General features: G+C 38.1%; 1 protein-coding gene across 2 annotated transcripts in view; it reads right to left on the reverse strand.

Moving 5' to 3' along the window:
* LOC150074894 (vacuolar protein sorting-associated protein 11 homolog) overlaps nucleotides 1-24,929 on the reverse strand; it is a 612,407-nt gene that overhangs the window by 244,182 nt on the left and 343,296 nt on the right. For both annotated transcript variants that reach the window (XM_090389417.1, XM_090389418.1), the window contains exon 21: nucleotides 24,216-24,266. In XM_090389417.1, coding sequence (XP_090245543.1) covers nucleotides 24,216-24,266 — 51 coding nt within the window. The remainder of the gene's footprint in view (nucleotides 1-24,215; nucleotides 24,267-24,929) is intronic.

The raw sequence follows: 24,929 nt of genomic DNA on the forward strand, positions 1-24,929 counted from the left end.
TAAGTGTTGAGCAAAGAGAATGATATCATCAGGATATATATATATACACGATGGAAAAGTGGTTCAAGGTTGCTGGGATACTGCCATTACATGAGATTACTGCTGGTTTTTTTAAGATGGAAAGCAAAATGGGATATAAGAAAAACTGAGCAGCAAAATTTCTAAGTAAAGAGAATGCATGGTACCTTATATGTTGGATTAAAGTATTTTAAAATGAATAGGATAGAATATGTATTAGGAAAGCATTTTTAGGACAACATATGTATTATGGAAATTGGCTGTTCATTTGGTTACTAAAATTTAATATAGCTTTCAATAGACATGCAAATTTTTGTATTTTTGGAATCAGTGGATCAATTTACTACAGAATCCACTACTTTTGCTCCAGAAGTATGAATTTTTATTTATTATTTTTTTAAAAATTTTATTTATTATTATTATTTTACATTTTTTCTATTAAGATGGTCCTGAATAATGTCTTTAATCACACACAACATGAAAGCAAACTCATTGGTTTATAGTTTCCCATCATGCCATTTGCACCTTCATACTTTAGTAATTCCACCAGTCTGTGACAGAACTTAAAACCCAGACCCCTACAAAATGAGTGACAATTAACAAAACCATATGTTAACATTAGCATTAGTAGAGGCATATGATGCAAGAAAGCAAGCTTATACAGCATCAGCCAAAAAAAAAAAAAAAAAAAAAAATCCCCTTCTGTTTTACTCATCCATTCACTCCTAAAGTTTGTCTGGTTCAGCCTTGAATCTATTTAAGCTATCATCTTCCACAACAACAAATGGGAGTTTTTTGAAGCATTCAACCACCTGCTGGCTAAAGGAAAACTTATGCATATCTATTCTATAACCATCTTTCCTCAATCTAAATTTATGCTCCCTCAAGTGCGGAATCTGAGTAAAAGAAATAATCCCATCAGCATTGAGCTTGCTCAAACCATTCACGACTTTATACACCTCAATCAGATAACCTTGCAGGTGCCTAGTCTCCAGACAATGTAATTTGCAAAACTTAAGCCTTTCTTTGTAAGAGCAACCCTTTGTTCCATTCACTAATCTTGTTGCCCTTCTCTGTACTTGTTCCAGCAGTTCTACATCAGTTCTAAAATGAGGCTTCCAAACCTGTACACAGTACTCAAGGTGTGGCGTAACCATTGACTTACACAAGGGGATAATCACCTCCTTATCCTTGCTAGAAAAATTCCTGTATATCATTAACAAGACACCATGAGCTACTCTTGCAGACCATCTGCACTGCTCAGATAAATTCATATCTGATTGTACAATTACCCTCAGGTCCTTTACATTCTCTATCACCCTGAGTGTAGTACCACACAGTTGATACGTTACTCTAGGGTTACTACTACCCATACTTTACATTTGTCAATGTTAAACTTCAGTTGCCACCTCTCAGACCATCTGCTCAACTTTTGTAGATGCTCTTGCAGCAGCATACTGTCATTAGTGTTATTAACAACCCTGTCAACCTTCACATTGTCTGCAAACTTACACACTAAGCCTGATATACCATTATCAATATCATTCATAAATACAGAAACGACAATGGACCCTGGGGGACTCCACTAATAACATTAGTCCATGAAGAGCAGTATCCATTGATTACCACTCTCTGGTTCTCCTTTCACTCAACCATCCCTTTTTCCATAGCAGCAATTTGACCTTAATGCCATACTGCTCCAATTTGTCCAGTAGTCTTTCACATGCAACAGTATCAAAAGCTTTCCTGAGATCCAAGTATATGATATCAAAATTATTTTTTGCATCCAGTTCCATTGTGACCACATCATAGTATCCAATCAAATTTGTCAGACAAGACTTCACCTTAACAAACCCATGCTGTGTCCGAACTAAAACTGAAATCTTGTCTAGATGATCCTGTAGTGCTTCTTTAACCAGTGTCTCCATTAATTTACTTGGAACAGAAGTTAAACTAGCAGGTCTGTAATTACTTGTGTCACCCTTTTAATCCTCCTTTGTCAATTAGGGTCACATTTGCACATCTCCAGTCTATGGGGAATCTTCCCTGAGTCCAAGAAAGCTCTCCTAATTATGGCTAAGGGTTTGCTTACTTCCTTTGCTGCCTTTAATATAACTGGATAGATCCCATCCACCACAGGTGCCTTTCTTATGTTTAACTTCAACAATTTCTCCTCCACTTTGCTCTTGGCTATTACAAAATTATTTAGCTCACTGCCAGAGTTAAATAAACCACTGGTATTCCATTTCCTGAATAACTCCTCATGTGTGAATATAAACACAAAATACTCATTCAGTTTGTCAGCTACCTGAGCAGGATCATCAATATCAAGTGGACCAATCTGATTCATCCCCCCCTTCCTTCTAGAGTTTACATAAGTAAAGAACTCTTTGCTGTTTTTCTTTGCATCCTTAGCCAATGATTTCTCGTAATCTGCCTTTGCCTGCCAAACCTCATTCTTGACTTGATTATAGACCAGCTTATATCTATCATAGGCTTCTGCGTCACCTGATAATTTATTAGCATTAGCATTAGTAGAGGCATTTGATGCAAGAAAGCAAGCTTATGCAGCATCAGCCAAAAAAAAAAAAAAAAAAAAAACCCACTTCCACTTCACCCCTCTGTTCGTTCAAAATACCTGTCCAGCTGAGCCTTAAACTTATTTAGGCTATCAACCTCCACCACAAGGGATGGAAGTCTGTTCCACCAACCAACCACCCGCTGGCTAAAGGCAAATTTCCGCACGTCTATCCTACATCTGTCTTTCCTCAATTTGAATTTATGCCCTCTCAGGTGATTTTTCTGAGCTAGAGGAAGAATCCCATCAGCATTGAGCATGCTTAAACCATTCAAGGCTTTATACACCTCTATCAGATCACCTCGCTGGTGCCTAGTCTCCAGACACTGTAATTTGCAAAACTTAAGCCTTTCTTCGTAAGAGCACCCCTTTGTTCCATTCACTAATCTCGTTGCCCTTCTCTGTACTCGTTCCAGCAGCTCTACGTCCTTCTTGAAATGAGGCCTCCAGACCTGTATACAGTACTCTAGGTGTGGCCTGACCATTGCCTTATACAAGGGAATAATCACCTCCTTATCCCTGCTGGAAAAATTCCTGTATATCATTGACAATACTCCATGAGCTACTCTTGCAGCCCGTCTGCACTGCTCAGAGAACTTCATATCTGCCTGCACAATCACCCCCAAGTCCCTTTCATTCTCTACCACTGTCAGTGTAGTACCACAGAGTTGATACGTTGCTCTGGGGTTGCTGTTTCCCATGTGTAGTACTTTACATTTGTCAATGTTAAACTTCATTTGCCACCTCTCAGCCCATCTGCTCAACCTTTCCAGATCCTGTTGCAGCAGCATAGTGTCAGTAGTGTCCTTGACAACCCTGCCAACCTTTGTATCATCTGCAAACTTGGACATTAAGCTTGATATACCATCATCAATATCATTTATAAATACAGAAAACAATAATGGACCCAACACTGAGCCCTGAGGGACTCCACTAATAACATTAGTCCACGATGAGCAGTGTCCATTGATTACCACTCTCTGTCTTCTCCCCCTCAACCACCCCTTTATCCATAGCAGCAATTTGCCTCCAATGTCACACTGCTCCAATTTGTGTAGCAGTCTTCCATGTGCAACAGTATCAAAAGCCTTTCTAAGATCCAAGTATATAATATCAAAGTTATTCCCTGCATCCAGTTCTTTTGTGACTGCATCATAGTATCCAATCAAGTTGGTCAGGCAAGACTTCCCCTTAACAAAACCATGTTGTGTCTGAGCTATAACTGAAGTCTTGTCTAAATGATCCTGCAGTGCTTCTTTAACCAGTGCCTCCATTAATTTTCCCGGAACAGAAGTTAAGCTCACAGGTCTATAATTACTTGTGTCAGCCTTTGATCCTCCTTTGTGAATTGGGGTCACATTTGCACATTTCCAGTCTATGGGTACCTCCCCTGAGTCCAAGGAAGCTCTCATAATTATGGCTAAGGGTTTGCTTACTTCCTTTGCTGCCTCCTTTAATATAACTGGATAGATCCCATCCACCCCGGGTGCCTTTCTTGTGTTTATCTTCAACAGTTTCTCCTCCACTTTACTCCCAGTTATTTCAAGATACTGTAGCTTACTGCTAGAGTTGAATACACCTCTGGCATTCCCCTTGCTGAATAACTCCTCATGTGTGAATGTCGATGCAAAATATTCATTTAGTTTGTTAGCTACCTGAGCAGGATCATCAACAGTTGACCCATCAATATCAAGTGGACCAATCTGATTCATCCCCTTCCTTCTAGAGTTTACATAAGTAAAGAACTCTTTGCTGTTTTTCTTTGCATCCCTTGCCAAGGATTTCTCGTAATCTGCCTTCGCCTGCCTAACCTCCTTTGTAACTTGGTTGCATATCAACTTGTATCTATCATAGGCTTCTGTGTCATGTGTTAATTTGTAAGTATCCCATGCATTTTTCTTCTCTGCCATATGCCTCATTAGTTCATCTGACATCCATTTTGGCCTAAACCTTGAACAATATTTCTTAGTTGGTATGTAAAGCCTAGTAGCTTCCAAGATAAGTTCTTTGAATGCTTCCCATTTTGAATTTGCTGTTGGTAACATCATCAGTTGGTCCCACTGTATAGAATGTAAATACTGTCTCAGTCCATCGTAGTTGCCTTTACGGAAGCAATAACCCTTCCCTTTACCCCTAATGGTAGTTACCTCTTTCAGTAAATCCCACTTCAGCACACTGTGATCACTGCCACCTAATGGTTCATTTATCTGCAGATTCTTAATGCATGAAGAATCACTGCTGATAATCAAATCAAGAGTATTACTCCCTCTAGTTGCCTCCCGAACATGCTGATGTAGAAAACAATCATCCAATAAATCCACAAAAGCCCTGCTAGTGTGTGAGTAACCAGCCCCCAAATTCCAGTCAATATCTGGGAAATTAAAATCTCCCATTATAAGACTCTCTGATTTACTGGCCCACTCTATTTCCCTGTACAGTTCCTTATTATACTCATCAGAGTCATTAGGCCTATAGCACACTCCTACTCTCAATTTTGATCTCCCAATGCTTATGTCACACCAAACTGACTCAACACTGCACTTTCCAGCGATGTCGACTGGCTTCACTTCCTTGGTTTTTATGTGTTTCTTAACCAATAGCATAACCCCTCCCCCCTTCCTATCCTGTCTATCCTTTCTGTAGACGTTGTATCCCCAAATTGCAGTTCTGCATCCCTTATATCTGTGTGACACCACGTCTCTGATATCCCAGCAATATCTGCCTTTGATGTTTTGAGCAATACCTCAAATTCATCAAATTTATTTACTAAACTCCTAGCATTGGTGTACACGCAAGTATACCTGCACCTGTTTCTATTCTTAGCTACCCTAACACAACCCATTTGTTTACTTGTACCGCAATGGCTCCCAGCAGTCTCTGAAATACCATGCATCTTGTTTTTCAGGCTTCTGCTCATTCTAATAGAAGCAGTGCAAGAATCTCTTTCACCTCTGCCAGTGGATCCTGTCAATCTATTGGTCTTTGTCTCCCCCCAAGCTAGCAGTTTTCCGACCCACCTAACACTGCCTCGATAGCATCAGCAAATATTCTTGCACCCTTTCTATTTAAGTGTATCCCATCCCTGTAGAAGCAATCTCTCCTGTTAACAAGTACAGTCCAGGCTGAAAAAAATTCTACCCCTTGAGCCTTGCACAATCTTTCCAGGGCCGAATTGATTTATATAGGCGCATTATAGCCAAAGTAGCTTATGCGCCATCAAACCCCCATATCAACATAATTTATATGCACCCCATGCAGCTTTCTTCTCTGCGACAAGTCTCATTAGTTCATCTGACATCCAGTGAGGCCCTTGTATAAGGCAATGGTCAGGCCACACCTAGAGTACTGTATACAGGTCTGGAGGCCTCATTTCAAGAAGGATGTAGAGATGCTGGAACGAGTACAGAGAAGGGCAACAAGATTGGTGAATGGAACAAAGGGGTGCTCTTACAAAGAAAGGCTTAAGTTTTGCAAATTACAGTGTCTGGAGACTAGGCACCAGCGAGGTGATCTGGTAGAGGTGTATAAAGCCTTGAATGGTTTGAGCATGCTCAATGCTGATGGGATTCTTCTTCTAGAGTTTACATAAGTAAAGAACTCTTTGCTATTTTTCTTTGCATGCTTAGCCAATGATTTCTCGTAATCTGCCTTTGCCTGCCTAACCTCATTCTTGACTTGATTATAGACCAGCTTATATCTATCATAGGCTTCTGTGTCACCTGATAATTTATATAGGTGCATTATAGCCAAAGTAGCTTATGCGCCATCAAACCCCCATATCAACATAATTTATATGCACCCCATGCAGCTTTCTTCTCTGCCACAAGTCTCATTAGTTCATCTGACATCCAGTGAGGCCCTTGTATAAGGCAATGGTCAGGCCACACCTAGAGTACTGTATACAGGTCTGGAGGCCTCATTTCAAGAAGAATGTAGAGATGCTGGAACGAGTACAGAGAAGGGCAACAAGATTGGTGAATGGAACAAAGGGGTGCTCTTACGAAGAAAGGCTTAAGTTTTGCAAATTACAGTGTCTGGAGACTAGGCACCAGCGAGGTGATCTGATAGAGGTGTATAAAGCCTTGAATGGTTTGAGCATGCTCAATGCTGATGGGATTCTTCCTCTTGCTCAGAATAATCACCTGAGAGGGCATAAATTCAAATTGAGGAAAGACAGATGTAGGATAGACGTGAGGAAATTTGCCTTTAGCCAGCGGGTGGTTGGTCGGTGGAACAGACTTCCATCCCTTGTCGTGGAGGTTGATAGCCTGAATAAGTTTAAGGCTCAGCTGGACAGGTATTTCGAACGAACAGAGGGGTTAAGTGGAAGTGGTTATTTTTTATTTATTTATTTTTCATTTTTTGGCTGATGCTGCATAAGCTTGCTTTCTTGCATCAAATGCCTCTACTAATGCTAATGCTAAACCTTGAACAGTATTTCTTAATTGAATTGAAAAGCCTATTAGCTTCCAAGATTAATTCCTTCAATGCTTCTCATTTAGAATTTGCTGTTGGTAACATAATCATTAAAGAGCCTACTGTACAGAATTTAAAAATTGTCTCAGAACACCTTAGTCACCTTTATGTAAGCAAAAACCCTTCCCTTTATCCCACATCAGCACAATGTGATCACTGCCACCTAGTGATTCCTTTATCTGCAGATTTTTAATGCACGAAGAATCACTATTGATAATCAGACCAAGAGTACCACTCCCTCTGGTTGCCTCTCGAACATGCTGATGTAGAAAATAATCATCCAGTAAATCCACAAAAGCCTTTCTAGTGTGCGAGTGACTAATCAACAAGTTCCAGTCAATATCTGGGAAGTTAACATCCCCCATTATAAGACAATCTGATTTACTGGCCCATTCTATTTCTCTATACATGAAGGGTGGTTTCTGTGTTCACTCTCTGGAGGACGGGGGGCTAAAATCACTCCACTGTGTATTAAATGATTTTGAGGAAGAGCTTCTTAGGACAGTGCTTTATAGTAGGTTTCTGATCTGTTATAAAAACAGATCCCTCAGGTATCAACTCTTGGGGACTGTAACCCATACTGATCAACACTGACTCAACATACCAGCTTGCCAATATATCGTATTTTTAGTTATGTGGCATATTTAGTAATTTAATCCAAAGATTAAGATTTCTTCTAAAGCTACGGCCAGGCAAGCAAATAAAAACAGTGCATTTTTATTAACATTAGCAGTTTTACTAACAGTTTTTATTAACCTCATCATTTTCATCTGTGTATACTGCAAATCCAGAGACATAGCAGTTCAGTACATTGTGTACAAGGCAAACTGTTAATGTGGCAAGCATGATATTGGGCAGTCATACTGCAGGTTTTGGATTAGGATTGAAGAACATGCTAGTGACCGTGGCTGGGAGAGCATAGTATTACACTCTATAAATGGAAGCTACCAATAGCACCTCAGACACCCACACAATCTAGCGATAGATCACAACCAAAAGATGAGAGAACTTAAGGAAGTCTGGGAATTCAGCATAGTCTACACTTTTGTCAAATACACATATCCAGACAGATGCTGCCACAGCCAATCTGTCTCAAACCATTTCAGGAGGTATGTTCTTGTTCTTTAAGGTACCACACAACCAGGAAAGCTCTAGGGATATACCAGGCTAACTGTCAAGAAGAAGAAGAAGACAGAAAGGTAAACTAATCCCCTTCCACACCAATGGATTTGCCCTGTATCAGCCTGCAAGCTCCATCCAATTACACAGTCGATGCTCTTTATAGCAACCCTCTTCTTTAACATACCAACACGTTATAACGTCCTATGTGGTTGGTCCCAGCCATGGACATTGATGCTACAAACAAATGGAAGGAAAATCATTTAAAAAATGTTTTCCTGGCATACGACCTCAATGATATCTTCAATGCTGATGAAACTGGACTCTTTTTAAAATTGCTACCAGATAAAACACATTTAAAGGTGAGAAATGTAGTGGCAGATAAAAGACCAAACAATGGATTATCGTTCTCCTAGCAGGAGACAAGTCTGGCACAGACAAGCTCCCTCTTTTAATCATTGGGAAATTCCAGAAGCCTCAATAGTTTAAAGGTTTGAAGATATTACTGAATATGTATCGAGCAAACCAAAATGCATAGATGACATCACAAATCTACGAAGAATGGATCAGAGACTTAGATCGCAGGATGAGTGAGAAGAATAGAAAAATTTTGCTGTTTGTGGATAACTGCACTCCTCAATGTCAAGTAAATGACCTATGTGCAATCACTGTTGAATACCTACCATCAAATATCAAATATGATAGTCAATTCTTCAGTCACTGATCAAGGTATAATCCAGTGTTTAAAGAAAAATTTACTGGAGAATGCTATTAAACAAAATTGTGCAGTCTTCAAAGCAAAATTCAATGTGAAGTTGACATACACGAGATGAAGTCAACGAAAAAAAGTGATCACCAGCTGCTTAAAACATGCTGGATTTACCGCTTTGAATGACGCGATGTGTGAAGTTACGCATGCTTCTTCCTCTATTAATTGCAAAGAATAGTCCCATAATAGATCTGAGCTTGTGCATCATAATCTACACTTACAGGAAAACTTAAGCTTCAAAGATTATGCCGATGTGGATGCAGACATTGAATGTTTCAGGATGTGCATGAATGAACTCATTACTTAATCAAATCTTCTGAAAATTGCAGCAATGAAGATGCTCATCAAGGATTAGAACTTGTACATCGATTTTCTCAAGTGCAGCCTAACTGTTAAAGGTTTTTTTTTTTTTTTTTTTTTTTTTTTACGAAAGCCCCAAACACGAGAGGTATTAGAACCAATAGTACTTAGTACCATGCTTGGGATGGAGGTTGAGAAGACGAAAGAAGATATTTATTGACATTAGACTTGAACTTCTGTAGACTGTAATTTTCAGGAAATACGTACGAAGGAAGGTTGTTCCAGAAAACGGCAGTTGAATGTATAAACGAGGAAGATGAAAAGTTGGTTCTATGAGTTTGAAGTTGGACAGTGAATGGATGTTGGCTGGTGGCGGCATGGGTTTGGACTGTTTTGAAAGAGAGAGTGGGAATTATAGCAGCCAATTCAGAAGAACAGTGTCCATGGAAGTATCTGTAGAAAAGGCATGCAGCAAAAACAGTAAGTCTATGAGTCAGAGAGTGGAGAGACTCTGTTAGAGAGGAATCATTAGTTAACCTAACTGCTCTCTTCTGAATGGAATCTAAAAGCCTGAGAGAGGTTTTCGGGGCACCGCCCCAGATGTGGGAACAATATTCCATGGTAGGGTGGATTAGCGATTTGTACAAAGTGAACAGCTGTTTGGAAGAAAAGTAATGCTGAGAGTGAAAGAGAAAACCAAGTTTTTTTTGATGCAGAGGAAGCAATATTTGTAAAGTGCTTGTGCCAAGAGAGATTAGAAGTCAGGGTAATCCCCAAAAGAGATATATCATTTTGCCTAGAAATTGGAGTGTCACGAAAGATAAACATAGGAGCAGAAGAATCCTTTTTACAAGATATAAGACAAGACTAAGTTTTGGAAGGATTGAAATCAACTAAGTTGTCTTTGCCCCACTGGAGAATTACCTGGAGATCGGCATTTAAGGAGTTGGTAGCAGATATTCAAGAAGTTGAAGCTGATTGAGCAGGGCAAGGTGTCTCAAACTTTCTCCAGTCAATGGAAGAAGGTCATTAATATACAAGAGGAAAAGAGTGGGGGAAAGAACTGATCCAAGGGGAATACCAGCATTAGGGAGAAGCTGGAAGACAGCGAGCCATCTACCATCACTCTCAGTGAGTGATCAGAGAGAAAACTGTATAACCAATTACAAAAAACAGTTGGCAAACCATAAGATGGAAGCTTGTTTAGAAGATATTTATGCCAAACACGATCGAAAGCCTTTGAGATGTCAACAGCAACTGCTTGTGTTTCACCGAATTTTCCATTGAATTAGTCCATAAATGGGTAACATGCAAGAATATCACCAGTGGATCGACACTGACGGAATCCATACTGGTGATTATTGATCAGACGGAAGGTTTCTAGGTAGTTTAAGAGTTGGCGGTTAATTGATTTCTCCATTACTTTAGAAAGAGTAGAAGTAATTGCAATGGGACGATAATTGGATGTGAGAGATTTGTCACAATTTTTAGGAACTGGGTGGATATGAGTAAATTTCCAAGCAGAAGGAAAAACACCGTTGGAATAAGAAAGTGAAAAAAAGGCGGCAAAGAACAGGAGTAAGTTCAGGAGCACAGGCTTTGAGAACATGTGCAGAAATACCATCGGGACTTGGAGCTTTCTTAGCATCTAGATTCGTCAAAATCCTTCTGACATCCTTTTGATGTAAGGCCACAGGAGGCAGTGAATGGAGCGTGTTGGGAATGGTGGGAGGTGTTTTTACCAAGATCATTAATACATGAGTTGGAAGAAAAATGGGGTGCTAGCAGGTCAGCTTTATCCTTGGCTGAAGTGACAACAGAACCATCTGGTTTTGACAGAGGTGGGAGAAGAGATGGGCAAAAGTTGCAGCCAATAGCTTTGGCAAGAGACCAGAATGCTCGGCTACCATTAGGGCAAGAAGCAAGTTTTCTACTATTAGCCTGTTCAAAATCTAGTTTGAACTGATTAATAACTGCTTTACAATTGTTGCGAGCTTTGGTGTAAGCAGAAAACAAAACTGAAGAATTGGACTCAAGCCAATTACGATATGCAAAGATCTTCTCTTGAACAGTTTTAGCACATTTATTGGAAAACCAAGGTTTAGATAAAGGATGACATTTTAAAGTCTAGTGTGGAATAAAGGATTCTATTCCTACAAGAATAATTTCACTGACATGATCTGAGCAAACTTTGACATCAGAAGTTTTGAAACAGTAATCCAACCAAGGAAAAGAAGAAAAGAAATCTTGCAGATCATCCCATTTTGCATCCTTTTAATGCCAAACAACATTAGGTTGGGAATAGCCACAAGATAAAGGCTCCAGAGACAATCACCAAGTTGTGATCTGAGGTGCCTAAAGGACCACTCACTTCGACCGTATACTTAGAAGGGTTGTTTGTGAGAAAAAGATCAGGCATGTTGGCTGTAAGGTTAGGATTGTCCGGTATTCTTGTAGGTAAATGAACAATCTGTGCAAGGTCATTAGTAATTGCAAAAGCCTCATATCAAAAGATCTCGACCAGCTGGGTCTTTGTGACTAGAAATCGGAAGCCAGCTGGAGTTGTGAACATTAAAATCACCAAGGAAATTTACCTCACTGTTAGGAAAGTTGGACTGGAGAAAGTCAAAGAGCTCCAAGTGATTAGCGGAGTTGGGAGAACGGTAGAGATAACAGATGAATTTGACACAATGAGGTAGAGAGATTTTAAGTTAAATAACTGCTATTGCACTTCTTCATAATTCTCTTTTAAAACATGTGCTACCATTGAAACAGTGTGTTTTGACAGATTATTTTAAAGTATGAAACAATTCCCTTGCTAGATCTTGATAGGTATGTAGCCTATGTAGCGAAAATTCCAATTAAATTGTAATCTACTGCACTCTAAAATCAAGGCAAAATTTAAAATCACAATTTTCTTGTTTAATACTGTAGTAGATACAGTCTGTCCTCGTATAGCACGATAGTTGCGTTCCTAGAAACCCTCGTGCAATGCAAAATCGTGCAATATAAACAACAGGCCCTATGGGAAAAGTAGGGTTAGGTGCCGACCACCCAAGATTGAACACACATTTGGAACCAAAACATTACCAAACACAATAAATAATCGGGTAATTTTAATCGTTATAAAATACTTACGTATTTTATAACGATTAAAATAAGTAATAAAAATAATATTATATTATAATAAAGTATTTTTAGTATTTTTTAATTCAAAAAAGTATTTTTTACGGATAAAATAGGTATTTTATTCGTAAAAAATTTATTATATTAAATAAAATAGTCGTCATAAAATACTTACGTATTTTATAATACGTAAGTATAAATTATAATACGTAAGTCGTAATAAAATATTGCTAATGCTTTTGCTTCTATCGTAAGCAAACTTGCTTTTTGTTTGATTTTCTATCCAAACAGATGACAGCCGTTCCATCTCTTCCAATTCTTTGTGTCTTAATCTAATGGATTTTAATTACACTTCGAGTTGTTCCTGCTATGAAAGTTGTTTTTATTTTCTCTGCATTCTTTGTAATTCTCCACGTTGCCTCATTTAGGTCTGTAGCACGTGCAATATCACATGGTCTTTCATTTCGCTCAAAGCGTTTCACAATTTCATATTTTTTCTCTATCGACAGAAGCGGACTGGCCATAAGCCTTACGGGGGAAACCACGGTGGGCCGGAGGCCGGTGAGATTTTGGCCATAAACCGTAGTATGAGGCCACTACAAATTTTCCCGGGTAAGAATTTTTGACCCAGTCCGCTTCTGTTCATCGATATTGCTTCTTTTTTTTTCTCTCTGAATCTGCAGTGTCTTAGCCAGGACGCTTCCTTTTCACACCTTTTAAGTATTTTACTAATTTTTAGGGAATAAAGCACAATTACAAACGAGGTGGCACACTTGATACACAGAAACAAAGCTGCGCGCGTGTAGCAACTGAATAAACAACACCGTAAAGGCCGAGATACACTATTAACACCTCACATTTTACTAAAGCACATTTCTGGGGGTTACTACCATAAAACAATAAAAACAATTACCAGTTGCGTTTCTGCTAGTGGAATCTGTTATAAACTGGTAGTAAACTCCATCTAACTGCATTTGCGATTATATCGATAGCTGGAATTGTGTTGGTTTTTACGTTATTATGGTGAAATGTGTTTCCCCTTCACTGATATAAAACACATAAATACATTTTCAGAATCTTCTTCGTTCCTATCGTGTTGCATTCAGTTGGGGTGATTCCGCATTCGACTGCTATTTCTTGTAAACACAAAGGCGAATCGTGTATAAGCGAATTCGGTTCGTGTTATATAAGATAACGTTCCCCTATTTATAAATCGTGTATGATCGAATTCGTGTAATGCAAACACGTGTTATACGAGGACCGACTGTATTATAAATAAGATTATACTATATTGTATTAGTAGAATTACATTAAATATTCAAGCTTTTATTGTTTTGTTGCTAATTTTATGAACAATCAACATAACGACCGTTTTCCTCATTCCACTATGGGGTAGTCATAGAGAGCTTCCATGTATATATATATCACCAAACAAATATATTATGAAGATCAACAGTGTCAAAGCCATGATGTTGAAATAAGAGGAGAGTAAGCAACATGTAGGTTGGCTTGTCAATTTTTCAGTCTTCCCAAGGTTTTTTTTTTTATTTTTTATTGTCACAGTAGAAGATTTGAAAGAGGAAATCATAACCTATTTGTTGTTGTTTAGGTTTCTAAATATATAAATAAAAGTTTAATCACAGTCAAGTGTAGTTCCTATCTATGCCTATCCAACTAATCACATATGGGATAACTGGTGCCACAAGGTAATCATAAACAGTGTCAACAGGTTTTGTATAATTTTACCAGCATGAAATAATAATTAAATAACAATAGTCACAATGCCACTAAATTATTAAATTGGTTTAATTACAAATTGTAATTTGAAAATTTTTCATATAAAAGCTATCCATCCATTGATCTGTCTATCAATATCATAAAATCGACTCCAGAAATCTAAAATCCGTTTCGTCAAACCAATTTTAGACAAATCTTTCATATCACAGGTGATATGAAATGACAATAAATAAACATTTGTACAAAGAGGGGGAGATGGGGTTTACTATAGGATTTTGTGATTATCCCATTGCTGATTAATTAATTAATATTAATGCTGACATACAATGGGATAATCACAAGGTTAGGTGATTATCCCATTGTATTAGGCAATGGTCGAGCCACATCTTGAGTACTGCATAAGGGTCTGGAGACTATTTTAGGAATTATGTAGAGCTGCTGGAATGGGTACAGAGAAGGGCAACAAGTTTGGTAAGGGGGAACAAAGGGTGCTCTTACCAAGAAAGACTTCAGTTTTGCAAACTGCTGCATCTGGAGACTAAGCATCTGTGAGGTGATCTGACCGAGGTGTTTAAGGTTTTGGTCTTGAGAAAACTCCATCCTGATGGGATTATTCCTCATGCTCAGCTATGCACATGAGGGGCACAAATTCAAATTGAAGAACAATTGGTTGCAGAATAGATATGTGGAAGTTTGCCTTCAACCAACAGGTGATCGACTGCCAGAACAAGCTTCCATCTGTTGTTGCGGAAGTCGACAGTTTGAATGAATTCAAGGAAGAACTAGACAAACTGGAGGGAATGAATAGGTGAAATGGATTTCCCCCTCCCTTTGGCTGATGCTGTATAAGCTTTCTTTCTTGATCATTTGCCACTTGTAATACTAATACTAAGAGAAATATAATGTTATTCATTTCTAATGTAAAAGTAACATTATAAATATGTGCACAATCCCAGATTGTCATTTTGATGATAACTGATAATTGTGATCTTATTGGTGGAGGCCATATACCCACATTTAACTCAGGATGAAAATTGTTTAAAAACACACACACACACACACACACACACACACACACACACACACACACACAGGGGAAGGGATACAATGCAAATTTTGAAAATTCAAAATATTACAGCTTCAAATTTAAAAAAGTTAAAAACTCAGTGAAAAAATAGCAACATACTTCTATTTGAATAAATGCTATTTATTTTTAGTACAACAGTATGCAATTCATAAGAAATGTATCACAATATGAGAGGTTAATGCCATATAAAAGGCTTGTCTTTTTAGCATAGTCAATTTGTATTAAAAGTACATGCAATTGCAGATATTCCAATGAGTTCAACTGAAATATAAAAATATGAAATATTGTATTTGTCGGCTTACAAGACGCTACAGCATGGAAAACACCCTAATTTTGGAACAGTAAATTTAAGAAAACAAAAAACTTTTAAAAGCATCATATCATGGTTCCCTTCTATTGTTCATTTATTCCATTGCTCCCGCATGATATTCTTGAATGGCTTATTAATGCTGACATCTAATGGCTGTAACTGGGAAGTTAAGCCAACTGAAATTACAGCCAATTCTGTGTTCATCATTTTGGCCAGTTGCTTGACACTTTCAGTCCTATGTGCTCTAAACTGATCCCATACCAGTAGTGCATTTTTACGCAATAGTCCAACAGGGCACTTGGACCAAACTTTTACAAACCAATGCTTGATACATTTTCATTCATCCCTTCAGTTGTACAAGTACATGAATTCCATTTGGCAGTTTATCTTTCGGTAAAGTTTTTCTTTTAGAAATTAACATTGGTTGAAGTTTGGTCCCATCAGCACAACAAGTTAAAACTGCAGTGTAGTGTGTCTTTTCATGTCCAGTGGTTTTAATAGTTATAGATTTTTGCCCTCTCAGATTTACAGCTTTAATTGGATGACACATCAAAAGTCAATGGAATTATATCCATACTCCCGATTTGGATACATTCGTAGTTGCTTTGTTTTCTAGCATTAAGGACAAATTTATGGAAATTTAATATTTTCTGTTTGCCCGCAGCAGGCATTCTCCAGGCTATTCTAGTTCTTGTGTGTAGACTTAACCCATTTATTTTCATGAAACGATACCACCAAGGTTTAGTTCCCTTAAAGTCATGTATCCCAATATCAGTAGCTCATTTCATGCTTCTACTATTATCATTTTAGTACTCACTGCAATACCCACATCTCTAAGTTCCATTATCCACTACACAATTGTCATTGTGTAGTCCAATTGTTGAAGTTAAACATAAGAAAGGCACCTGGGGTGGATGGGATCTATCCGGTTATATTAAAGGAGGGAGCAAACCCTTAGCCATAATTATGAGAGCTTCCTTGAACTCAGGGGAAGTCCCCCATGGACTGGATATGTGCAAATGGTACCCCAATTCACAAAAGAGGATCAAAGGGTGACATGATTATTACAGACCTGTTAATATAACTTCTGTTCCGGGGAAATTAATGGAGGCACTGGTTAAAGAAGCAGTGCAGGATCATCTAGACAAGACTTCAGTTTGGACACAGAATGGTTTTCTCCCTTTCAAAGACTTTTATGGGGAAGTCTTGCCTGACCAATTTGATTGGATACTATGATATGGTCACAAAGGAACTGGATTCAAAAAATAATTTTGATATCATATACTTAGATTTTAGGAAAGCTTTTGATACTGTTGCACATGGAAGACTATTGTACAAATTGGAGCAGTATGGCATTATGTTGTTGTTTGTTGGATTTATTGGTGCAAGGGCTACTAAGGCCATAATGCACCTATTTCAATCTTATTTGGTACATGATTGTTATATTAAATAAAAGCATTCAGATCAGGTGATATTTATTTATCATTTTGAGGAAGGTAAAAACATCATTATTATCTTGTCAGTCTCCGAGAATCTGTTGTAAGGTAAGTTTATTAGAAGAATATAGATGTGAAGAGAAAGCTGTTTTTCGTTCTCTCAGATATAATGGGCATTCAATGATCAAGTGGTTTACTGTGAGTTGAGTTTGACAGTTGCTGCATAGTGGAGGGTCATCCTGAGTGAGTAAATAACTATGAGTTAGGTGAGTATGTCCTATTCAAATTCTAGCAAGTACTACTTCTTCCTTTCTATTGCCTCTTAGGCTTGATAGCCACTTCTTGTGATCGTTTTTAATCTGAAAAAGCTTATTGCTTTTTTCTCCCTGCCAAATGGATAGCCATTTTTTTCTAACATTGCTATGTATGATGCGTTTTAAATCTGTGTAAGGTATCTGCATGTCTGATTTTATGTGACTGGCATTCTTGGCTGCAAGATCCGCTTGTTCGTTTCCTCTGATTCCAGAGTGCCCAGGTATCCAACAGAAAATTAATTTTTGCCTGTTTGCAAGAAGCTGCACTAACTTGGTTTGAATTTGTTGTAGAAACGGATGACTGGAAGGAAATTTACACTGAAGAGCAGATATAGCGCTTAAGGAATCGGTGTAGATAATAGTTTGAGGATATAATGACTGTTTTACATTGTCTAGAGCCATCAGGATAGCATACAGTTCTGCAGTGTAAATACTGTACTCCAAAGGGAGCTGCTGGGATATTGTAATGTTTGGTAGAACTGCAGCTGCTCCAACTTTACTATCTGTCTTGGAACCATCAGTGTAAATTTGGGTAAAACTACAGAACTGAAAAGAGTGAGTTGCATGGATCTGCTGAATACTGAAATTTGGAAGTGCATTCTTTCCCCATTGTTGGAAATGTTGGCCAAGGGTATTTGCCATGGTGGCATAGCAGTGCTAATATATAGAATTATGTCATTCATATTTAGTTCCCAGCACGTAGTTATGCTTTGTAATCTAATGCCACATGGTTTATTCTGCAAAGGTTTATTTTGGTACAAATTATGCCATTTTGGGGTGAATAAATACTGCTTTATAGGATGATGTGGGAAACTTCTGATTTTTGCTGCATAACTTAATAACAGAGCTTGCCGACGAAGAAATAGGGGTGGTTCGTGTGCTTCCGTATAGAGACTCTGAAAAGCTCCCAGTGCAATTCGGAGAGCATTGTGATGTACTGGGTCGAGCCATTTTAATACACTTTCTCTAGCTGAGGCATATGCAGGTGACCCATAGTCTAGTTTGGATCTTATGAGCGACCAGTATAAGTGAGGCAGCATGTACCGATCTGCACCCCATGACATAGCGGAAATTGCCCTGAGGAGATTCAGCTTCTTTAGACAGGTTGCACGAATATGCTTAATATGCTCTAAGAAACTAAATTTTTTATCCAGAATTAGCCCAAGAAAGCTAATACTCTGTTGAAAAGAAATTGGATGAGAATCAAGATATAAATCAGGATCTGGATGTAAATTCCGTTTACGGCAAAAATGAATTGCTGTTGTTTTTTGTTTTGAAAGTCTGTATCCATTATTTTTGGCCCACTGAAAACAAGCTTGTTAATTGTACCTTGAAGCTGCCTTTCAATGAAACGCATGTTTTGTGAGTGGCTTGAGATTGCCAGATCGTCAGCATACAGATAAGTTTCAACTGTGTCGAGAATACATTTGGTAATGGAATTAATCCTGAGAGAGAAGAGCGTGGCACTAAGCACAGAACCCTGAGGGACCCCCTCTTCTTGCACAAATGTTTGCGAGAGAGCAGAGTGAAATCGTACCTGAAAGGTCCTATTGCTCAAAAAGTTCTGGATAAATTTTGGAAGATGACTACGAAGACCGGATTCATAGAGATCATGAAGAATTCCATACCGCCAGGTTGTATCAAAAGCTTTTTCGATGTCAAGACATATCATCACTAGGTGTTCGTTCCTGAGAAATGCATTTCGGATGTTTCCTTCAGCTTTGACCATAAGGTCAAGTGTTGATCTAGTTCTTCGAAATCTATATTGATTTTGACTTAGAATGCATTCAGTCTCTAGGAACCATGTCAATCTGGCATTAATTATTTTTTCTAATGCTTTTCCTATACAACTAGTTAACGCTATCAGTTGGTAATTTGCTGGATCTGAATGGTCCTTTCCTGGTTTTGGGAAAGCTAATACAATAGAATGATGCCAACTGGTAGGGTAGTAGTCTTCGCCAAAGATTCTATTATACAGTTTTAGCAGAGCAAAAAGGGATTCTTCACTCAAGTGATATATCATGGCATAGTACACTCCATCAGGGCCAGCAGCACTATTTTTGGATCTTGCAAGTGCGCTACGTAACTCTGCCATGGTAAGGGGTACATTATATGGATGCTGTCGTGAAGTACTGAAATTGAGATTATATTTTTCTGCTTGTACTTTATGTGCCTGGAAACTTGGCCCAAATGTGGTTACAGCAGAGATTTTTTCGAAGGTTTCACCTAATGTATTAGAAATATCGAGAGGATTGCAGATTTCTTTGCCTTTTAGAAATATTATTGGAGTGGTTATAGGTGGATATTTTCCATTAATTCTTCGAACTTTAGTCCAAACGGTTCTGATATTTGTGGTTCTGTTTATAGAGGAGGCATATTTGGACCATGTCTCTTTTTTTCTTATTCGTTGTATGTGATGAGATTTAGCTCTAGCTTTCTTGAACTGTATGAGATTAACTGTGGTTGGGTATTTACGAAATAAGTTCCAGTATCTATTCTTCTCTTTTTTGGCATTGCTACAGGCTTCGTTCCACCATATTTTTGGGTGGGAGCGAGTTTTCATGGATGATCTGGGTATACTGGTTTCTGCAGCTGCTATCATTTGCTGAGTTATGTAAGTTACGGCAGAGTCAATGGTGAGGGTCTCAATAGTCTGAATATCTAGATGTGCCAGCTCTTGATATTTCTTCCAGTTAGCTTTGTCGAATTTCCAAACAGTTTTTATCTCAGTTTGAGGAGGAGGGTTAGCCGATAGTGTGCATATTACTGGAAAGTGGTCACTATTTTGCAGGTTATCAGTGATCGTCCAATCAATAAGAGGAAGGAGGTTTGGCGAGCATATTGAAAGATCAATTGCAGAAGTTGACCTTGAGGAAAGATGCACGTACGTGTGAGTCCCATTGTTTAATAATGTTAAGTTGTGCCTTTCAAGAAATTTTTCAATTAACTGACCTCTCTTATCAAGGTGTGAGGAACCCCATAGGGGGTGATGCCCGTTCCAGTCACCTAAGCTACAGAAAGGTGGTGGCAGCTGGGTAACTAAATCATTCAAATCTGCTAGAGAGTATGAATAGTTTGGCGAAAGGTATAGGGAAACAACTGTTACCGCTATCTTAACCATAACTCTAGCAGCGATTGCTTCTAAAGTTGTTTGCAGTGGGACTGGTCTGAAAGGAGTTCTGGAGTTTACTAGCAATGCTACACCTCCATGTGCTGTATTAGAGTCGTTCCTATCCTTTCTAAGCATTATATGATGTTTTATGCTCATAGTTATTTTAGGGGCCAGGTTTGTTTCCTGTAGACAAAGAACAGCAAGCTTATATTCGGTAATTAAGTCATAAACATCGTCTAAGTTAGCTCGGAGTCCGCGACAATTCCATTGAATGATTCTATGCATTATTGAGGATTATCGGGTGTGTCTGCTTGCTTACGGGATGTGGTTTGTTTGCACCTGTCTAGTCTTTTTTCCCTTTTTGGGAAATTTGGTCTAGTGACATCCATGTCCTCCTCTTCTGCATGAAGTTCAAGAAGTGGATCATCTCGGTGTGAATTTCTATCTATGTCCATGGTATCAGTACTGGTTTTTTGATTATTTCTTTCAGAGCTTGTTTGATTAACTGGCTGTTGTACAGAATTTTTATCTGGCGGTATTGTCAATGGTGTGTTTACTGAATGAGTTGATTGCTGTTGGGTAGGCTGTTCTTTTAGTGTAGAGAGGACTGACCTTGCCCAATCAGAAATTGAGATGCTTGCTTGGCGGAACTGAACAATCTGTTTGTGCTGTTATGGATCGTTTCTTTTTTACAACTGAAGAATAAGATGGCAATTTATTTGAAATTAATGTCTTTTTGCTTCTTGGTATGGCACCTTGTGTTCCACTTTGTACTTTTGTATATTCTTTTCAGTCTGCCACTGGATGCACTCCTTTGAAAATGCTGAATGATTCCCCTTACAGTTTGGACAGCTTTGTATTTCAGTGGGGCAGTTTGTGTGAACATGCTCTTTTGAACCACAGGAGGCACAGGTGGTTACACCCCTGCAGACTGCTTGTGAGTGTCCAAATTTTTGGCATTTAAAACACCGGACTGGGTTTGGAATATAAGGTCGAATTTTGCACTTTAAATATCCAGCTTTAACAGTTGTTGGTAAAATTGGTGTTTTAAATGTAAGAATGACAGTTCGGGTAGGAGTAAGAACCCCATCTTTCTTAATGACTATCCTTTTGGCATTTATTACATTTTGATCGCCTAATTCCTGAATGATTTCCTCCTCAGATACATTAAGGAGATCCCACTCGGCTATTACCCCTTTAGAGGAGTTTAAGGTGGCATGCGGGGTAACCTTTGTGGGAATTCCACCAAAAGTCAATATTTTTAATAGTTTTTCCAAGTGCTTATTCTCATTCATCTCCACTAGGAGGTCTCCGGATTTTAATCTTCGAACCATTTTTGGTGGGCCTGCCACATTTTCAAGACATTTCTGTATTAAGAATGGGGAGAGCTTACTCAAAGAACTGTCAGTCAGAGAATGCAGTATCAAAAAAAGAGGAGCAGGGGTTTCTTTTTTCTGCCGTTTTGAATTACCTGCATTTAAGTCTTCTCTGTTTGAGAGATCTGGATCATGAGATGTGGCATGTAAGTGGCATGTCTATTTATGTCCATCTTTGCTCCTTTTTGCCCCGGGAGAGTGTTTTTCTTCTCCCAGGTTACCAGCCCGCCACGTGGAGGCAGGAGCGGTGCCACCAGTGACCAAGCGGTTTAGAGATTTAGTTAGGTTAGTACGGATTATATATATATATATACACAAGGAAAGAAAGGTGTATTTCCTTTCTGGATTCTACTTCAAAGCTTTTAAGTAAAGAATCACTTATGAAAAACAAGAAGAATAGTGACACTGGAAAATAAATATAACTAATCCGCTGAGAAAGAACGCTGTGTATCGCACAAAAATATCGCTTGGCACTCAGGGCCAGTATGGCATTAAGGGCAAATTGCTGCTATGGATAAATGGATGGTCAGGTGGGAAAAGACAGAGTGGTAATCAATAGACACTGCTCTTCGTAGAGTCTCCCAGGATTCAGTTTTGAGTCCATTGCTTTTTCTGTATTCATTAACGATATTAATGAAGGTATATCAGGCTTAATGTCAAAGTTTGCAGACGATAAGAAGGTTGGCAGGGTTGTTAATGACACTAATAATAGTACACTACTTCAACAGGATCTAGAAAAGTTGAGCAGATGGGCTGAGAGGTGGCAACTGAAGTTTAACATTGACAAATGTAAAGTACTGAATATGGGTAGCAGTAACCCCAGAGTAACTTATCAACTGTGTTGTACTACACTCAGGGTAGTAGGGAATGAAAATGATCTGGGGGTAATTGTGCAGTCAGATATGAAGTTTTCTGAGCAGTGCAGACAGTCTGCAAGAGTAGGTCATGGTGTCTTGTCAATGATATACAGGAATGTTTCTAGCAGGGATAAAGAGGTGATATGATCCAGAGCAAAATTAATTGCAATGGTCAAGCCAACACCTTGAGTCAGTACTGTGTACAGGTCCAGAGGCCTCATTTTAGGAAGGATGTAAACCTGCTGGAACGAGTACAGAGAAGGGCAACAAGATTAGTGAATGGAACAAAGGGTTTCTCTTATGAAGAAAGGCTTAAGTTCTGCAAATTACAATGTCTGGAGATTAGGCACCTGTGAGGGGTCTGACTGAGGTGTACAAGGCCTTGAATGATATGAGAAAGCTCAATGCTGATGGGATTCTTCCTCTTGCTCAGATTCTGTGCCTGAGGGGGCATAAATACAAATTGAGGAAAGACAATTGTAGATAGATGTGCAGAAATTTGCCTTTAGTCATCAGGTGGTTGATTGCTGGAACAAACTTCCGTCTGTCGTTGTAAAAGTTGACAACTTAAATAAATTCAAGGCAGAACTAGACAAACATTTAGAACGAATGAATGGGTGAAATGGGAAGGGTTATTGGTTTTTTTTTTTTTTTTTTTCTCTTTTGGCCGATGCTGCATAAGCTTGCTTTCTTGCATCATATGCCTCTGCAAATACACAAGTTTTCTTCCAAATTTGGTCATTTAGGTGGAATTTTACAAAGGTTGTGTTTTGTTTAATCAGCTTCTTGTAATAAAACTTCCTCCAATGATGAATCATCTTTTCAGTAGGCAGTTGTGCGAAATTTCGTTTTGCTACTCTGTTCTCCTGTTCTCTGGCATATTGTACTACTTTTATCTTAAATCCAATAGTATAATTTGCCTTCTTGATGCACTTGCCATTGATTAGGGCCTAAAGGTATAACTGGAATTCACTTAAAGTGTTCTCCACAGAAAATTTTTCCAGCTGGGTGGCATATGAAGTAACTGAGTGGGGTAGTGTAATACTTTGCAATATTATAAAATTTTTTGTTATTTATAAATGTAACTTAAATGATCCAGAGCAAAATTAATTGCATAATTTAACATTATATGCTCTTGTTGCATTGATCTCGATTGCATAGCATGTTCGAATTAATATTGATCAAAATCAGTGAACAGTACTATATGGTGCCGCAAGAATCGTTTAAATTTCAGCCGGGCAGTGCGCCCATTTGATATGTCTTGGAGAGAACACTGATTTATTACTCCATCAACAGCCTGGTAATTACTGAAAAAAAAAGTGTACTAACATATAGTAGTTAACTATCCATTAAATACTATATATTAACTCTCGGCTGTGTGCATGTGCTGTTTTGCCACTTTGGCTTCTAAGATGCAGAGTGATTTTTTATGGTATTTATAAGGAAAAAAGCATCTCATAAGCTGACAAATATGGCAATTCATTAATAAAGTCACTATCATAATTCATATGTAATTTTAACCAATGTTTATTGCTGTATAAGTCATGACAACAAGTATTTTCCATTATATTAAAATAAATGGGTGAAATTAAAGAATTACCTCTGAACTTTTCAACATTCCCATGATCTTTTGTTCTTGATGCTTCTTATCCTAATGGAAATATTGCTAAGTTAAATGAAGATATAAAATATTTAAGTTAACTGCCTTTATTCACTATCAATAATAAATTTTTTAATTTAATGTTATAATTTTGACTAACTATTTATTCCTAAAAATGCAAATTTTCTATTATATTAATTAGCTTAATGATTACTTATTACTGTGAAGGAATAATCTAGGAGTTGATTCTAACTTATTGTGGGAACTGTTTCTACAATGTTTTCAGACAGTATTAAGCATATTTGTCTGCAGAGAAAATGGAGAATTAAGCAGAAATTTAGTGTCTTGATGGATGAATTTGAGTGCTTGAAGAAAAGAGATGTTGCATTTAAAGGAATTAAAGCAGGAGAGGGGATCATCAAATACTCATTTGTCCACTCAACCACAAGACATGCATTTGGTAATGCATGGCACGATACCAATGAATACAATGCAGTGGTTGCACCATAGGTACCTTCTTTGCCCTTACCTTTTATTTATTGGTGTTTAAAAATTTTTTTGATGTAGAGCTGCTGCTTAGACAGTGTCGTTTTTTTGTCATTTCCACCCAGTTAAAAATATTTTTATTTAAAAATATTTTTAAATAAAAAAAAATACATATATAAAATAACATTTATTTTAAAACTTTTTTATGACAGTTTTGTTATTTTCAAG

The sequence above is a fragment of the Mastigoproctus giganteus genome, unplaced genomic scaffold, assembly GCF_048544385.1.
Source record: "Mastigoproctus giganteus isolate SK-2022 unplaced genomic scaffold, ASM4854438v1 scaffold_16, whole genome shotgun sequence".
NCBI classification, from domain to species: domain Eukaryota; kingdom Metazoa; phylum Arthropoda; class Arachnida; order Uropygi; family Thelyphonidae; genus Mastigoproctus; species Mastigoproctus giganteus.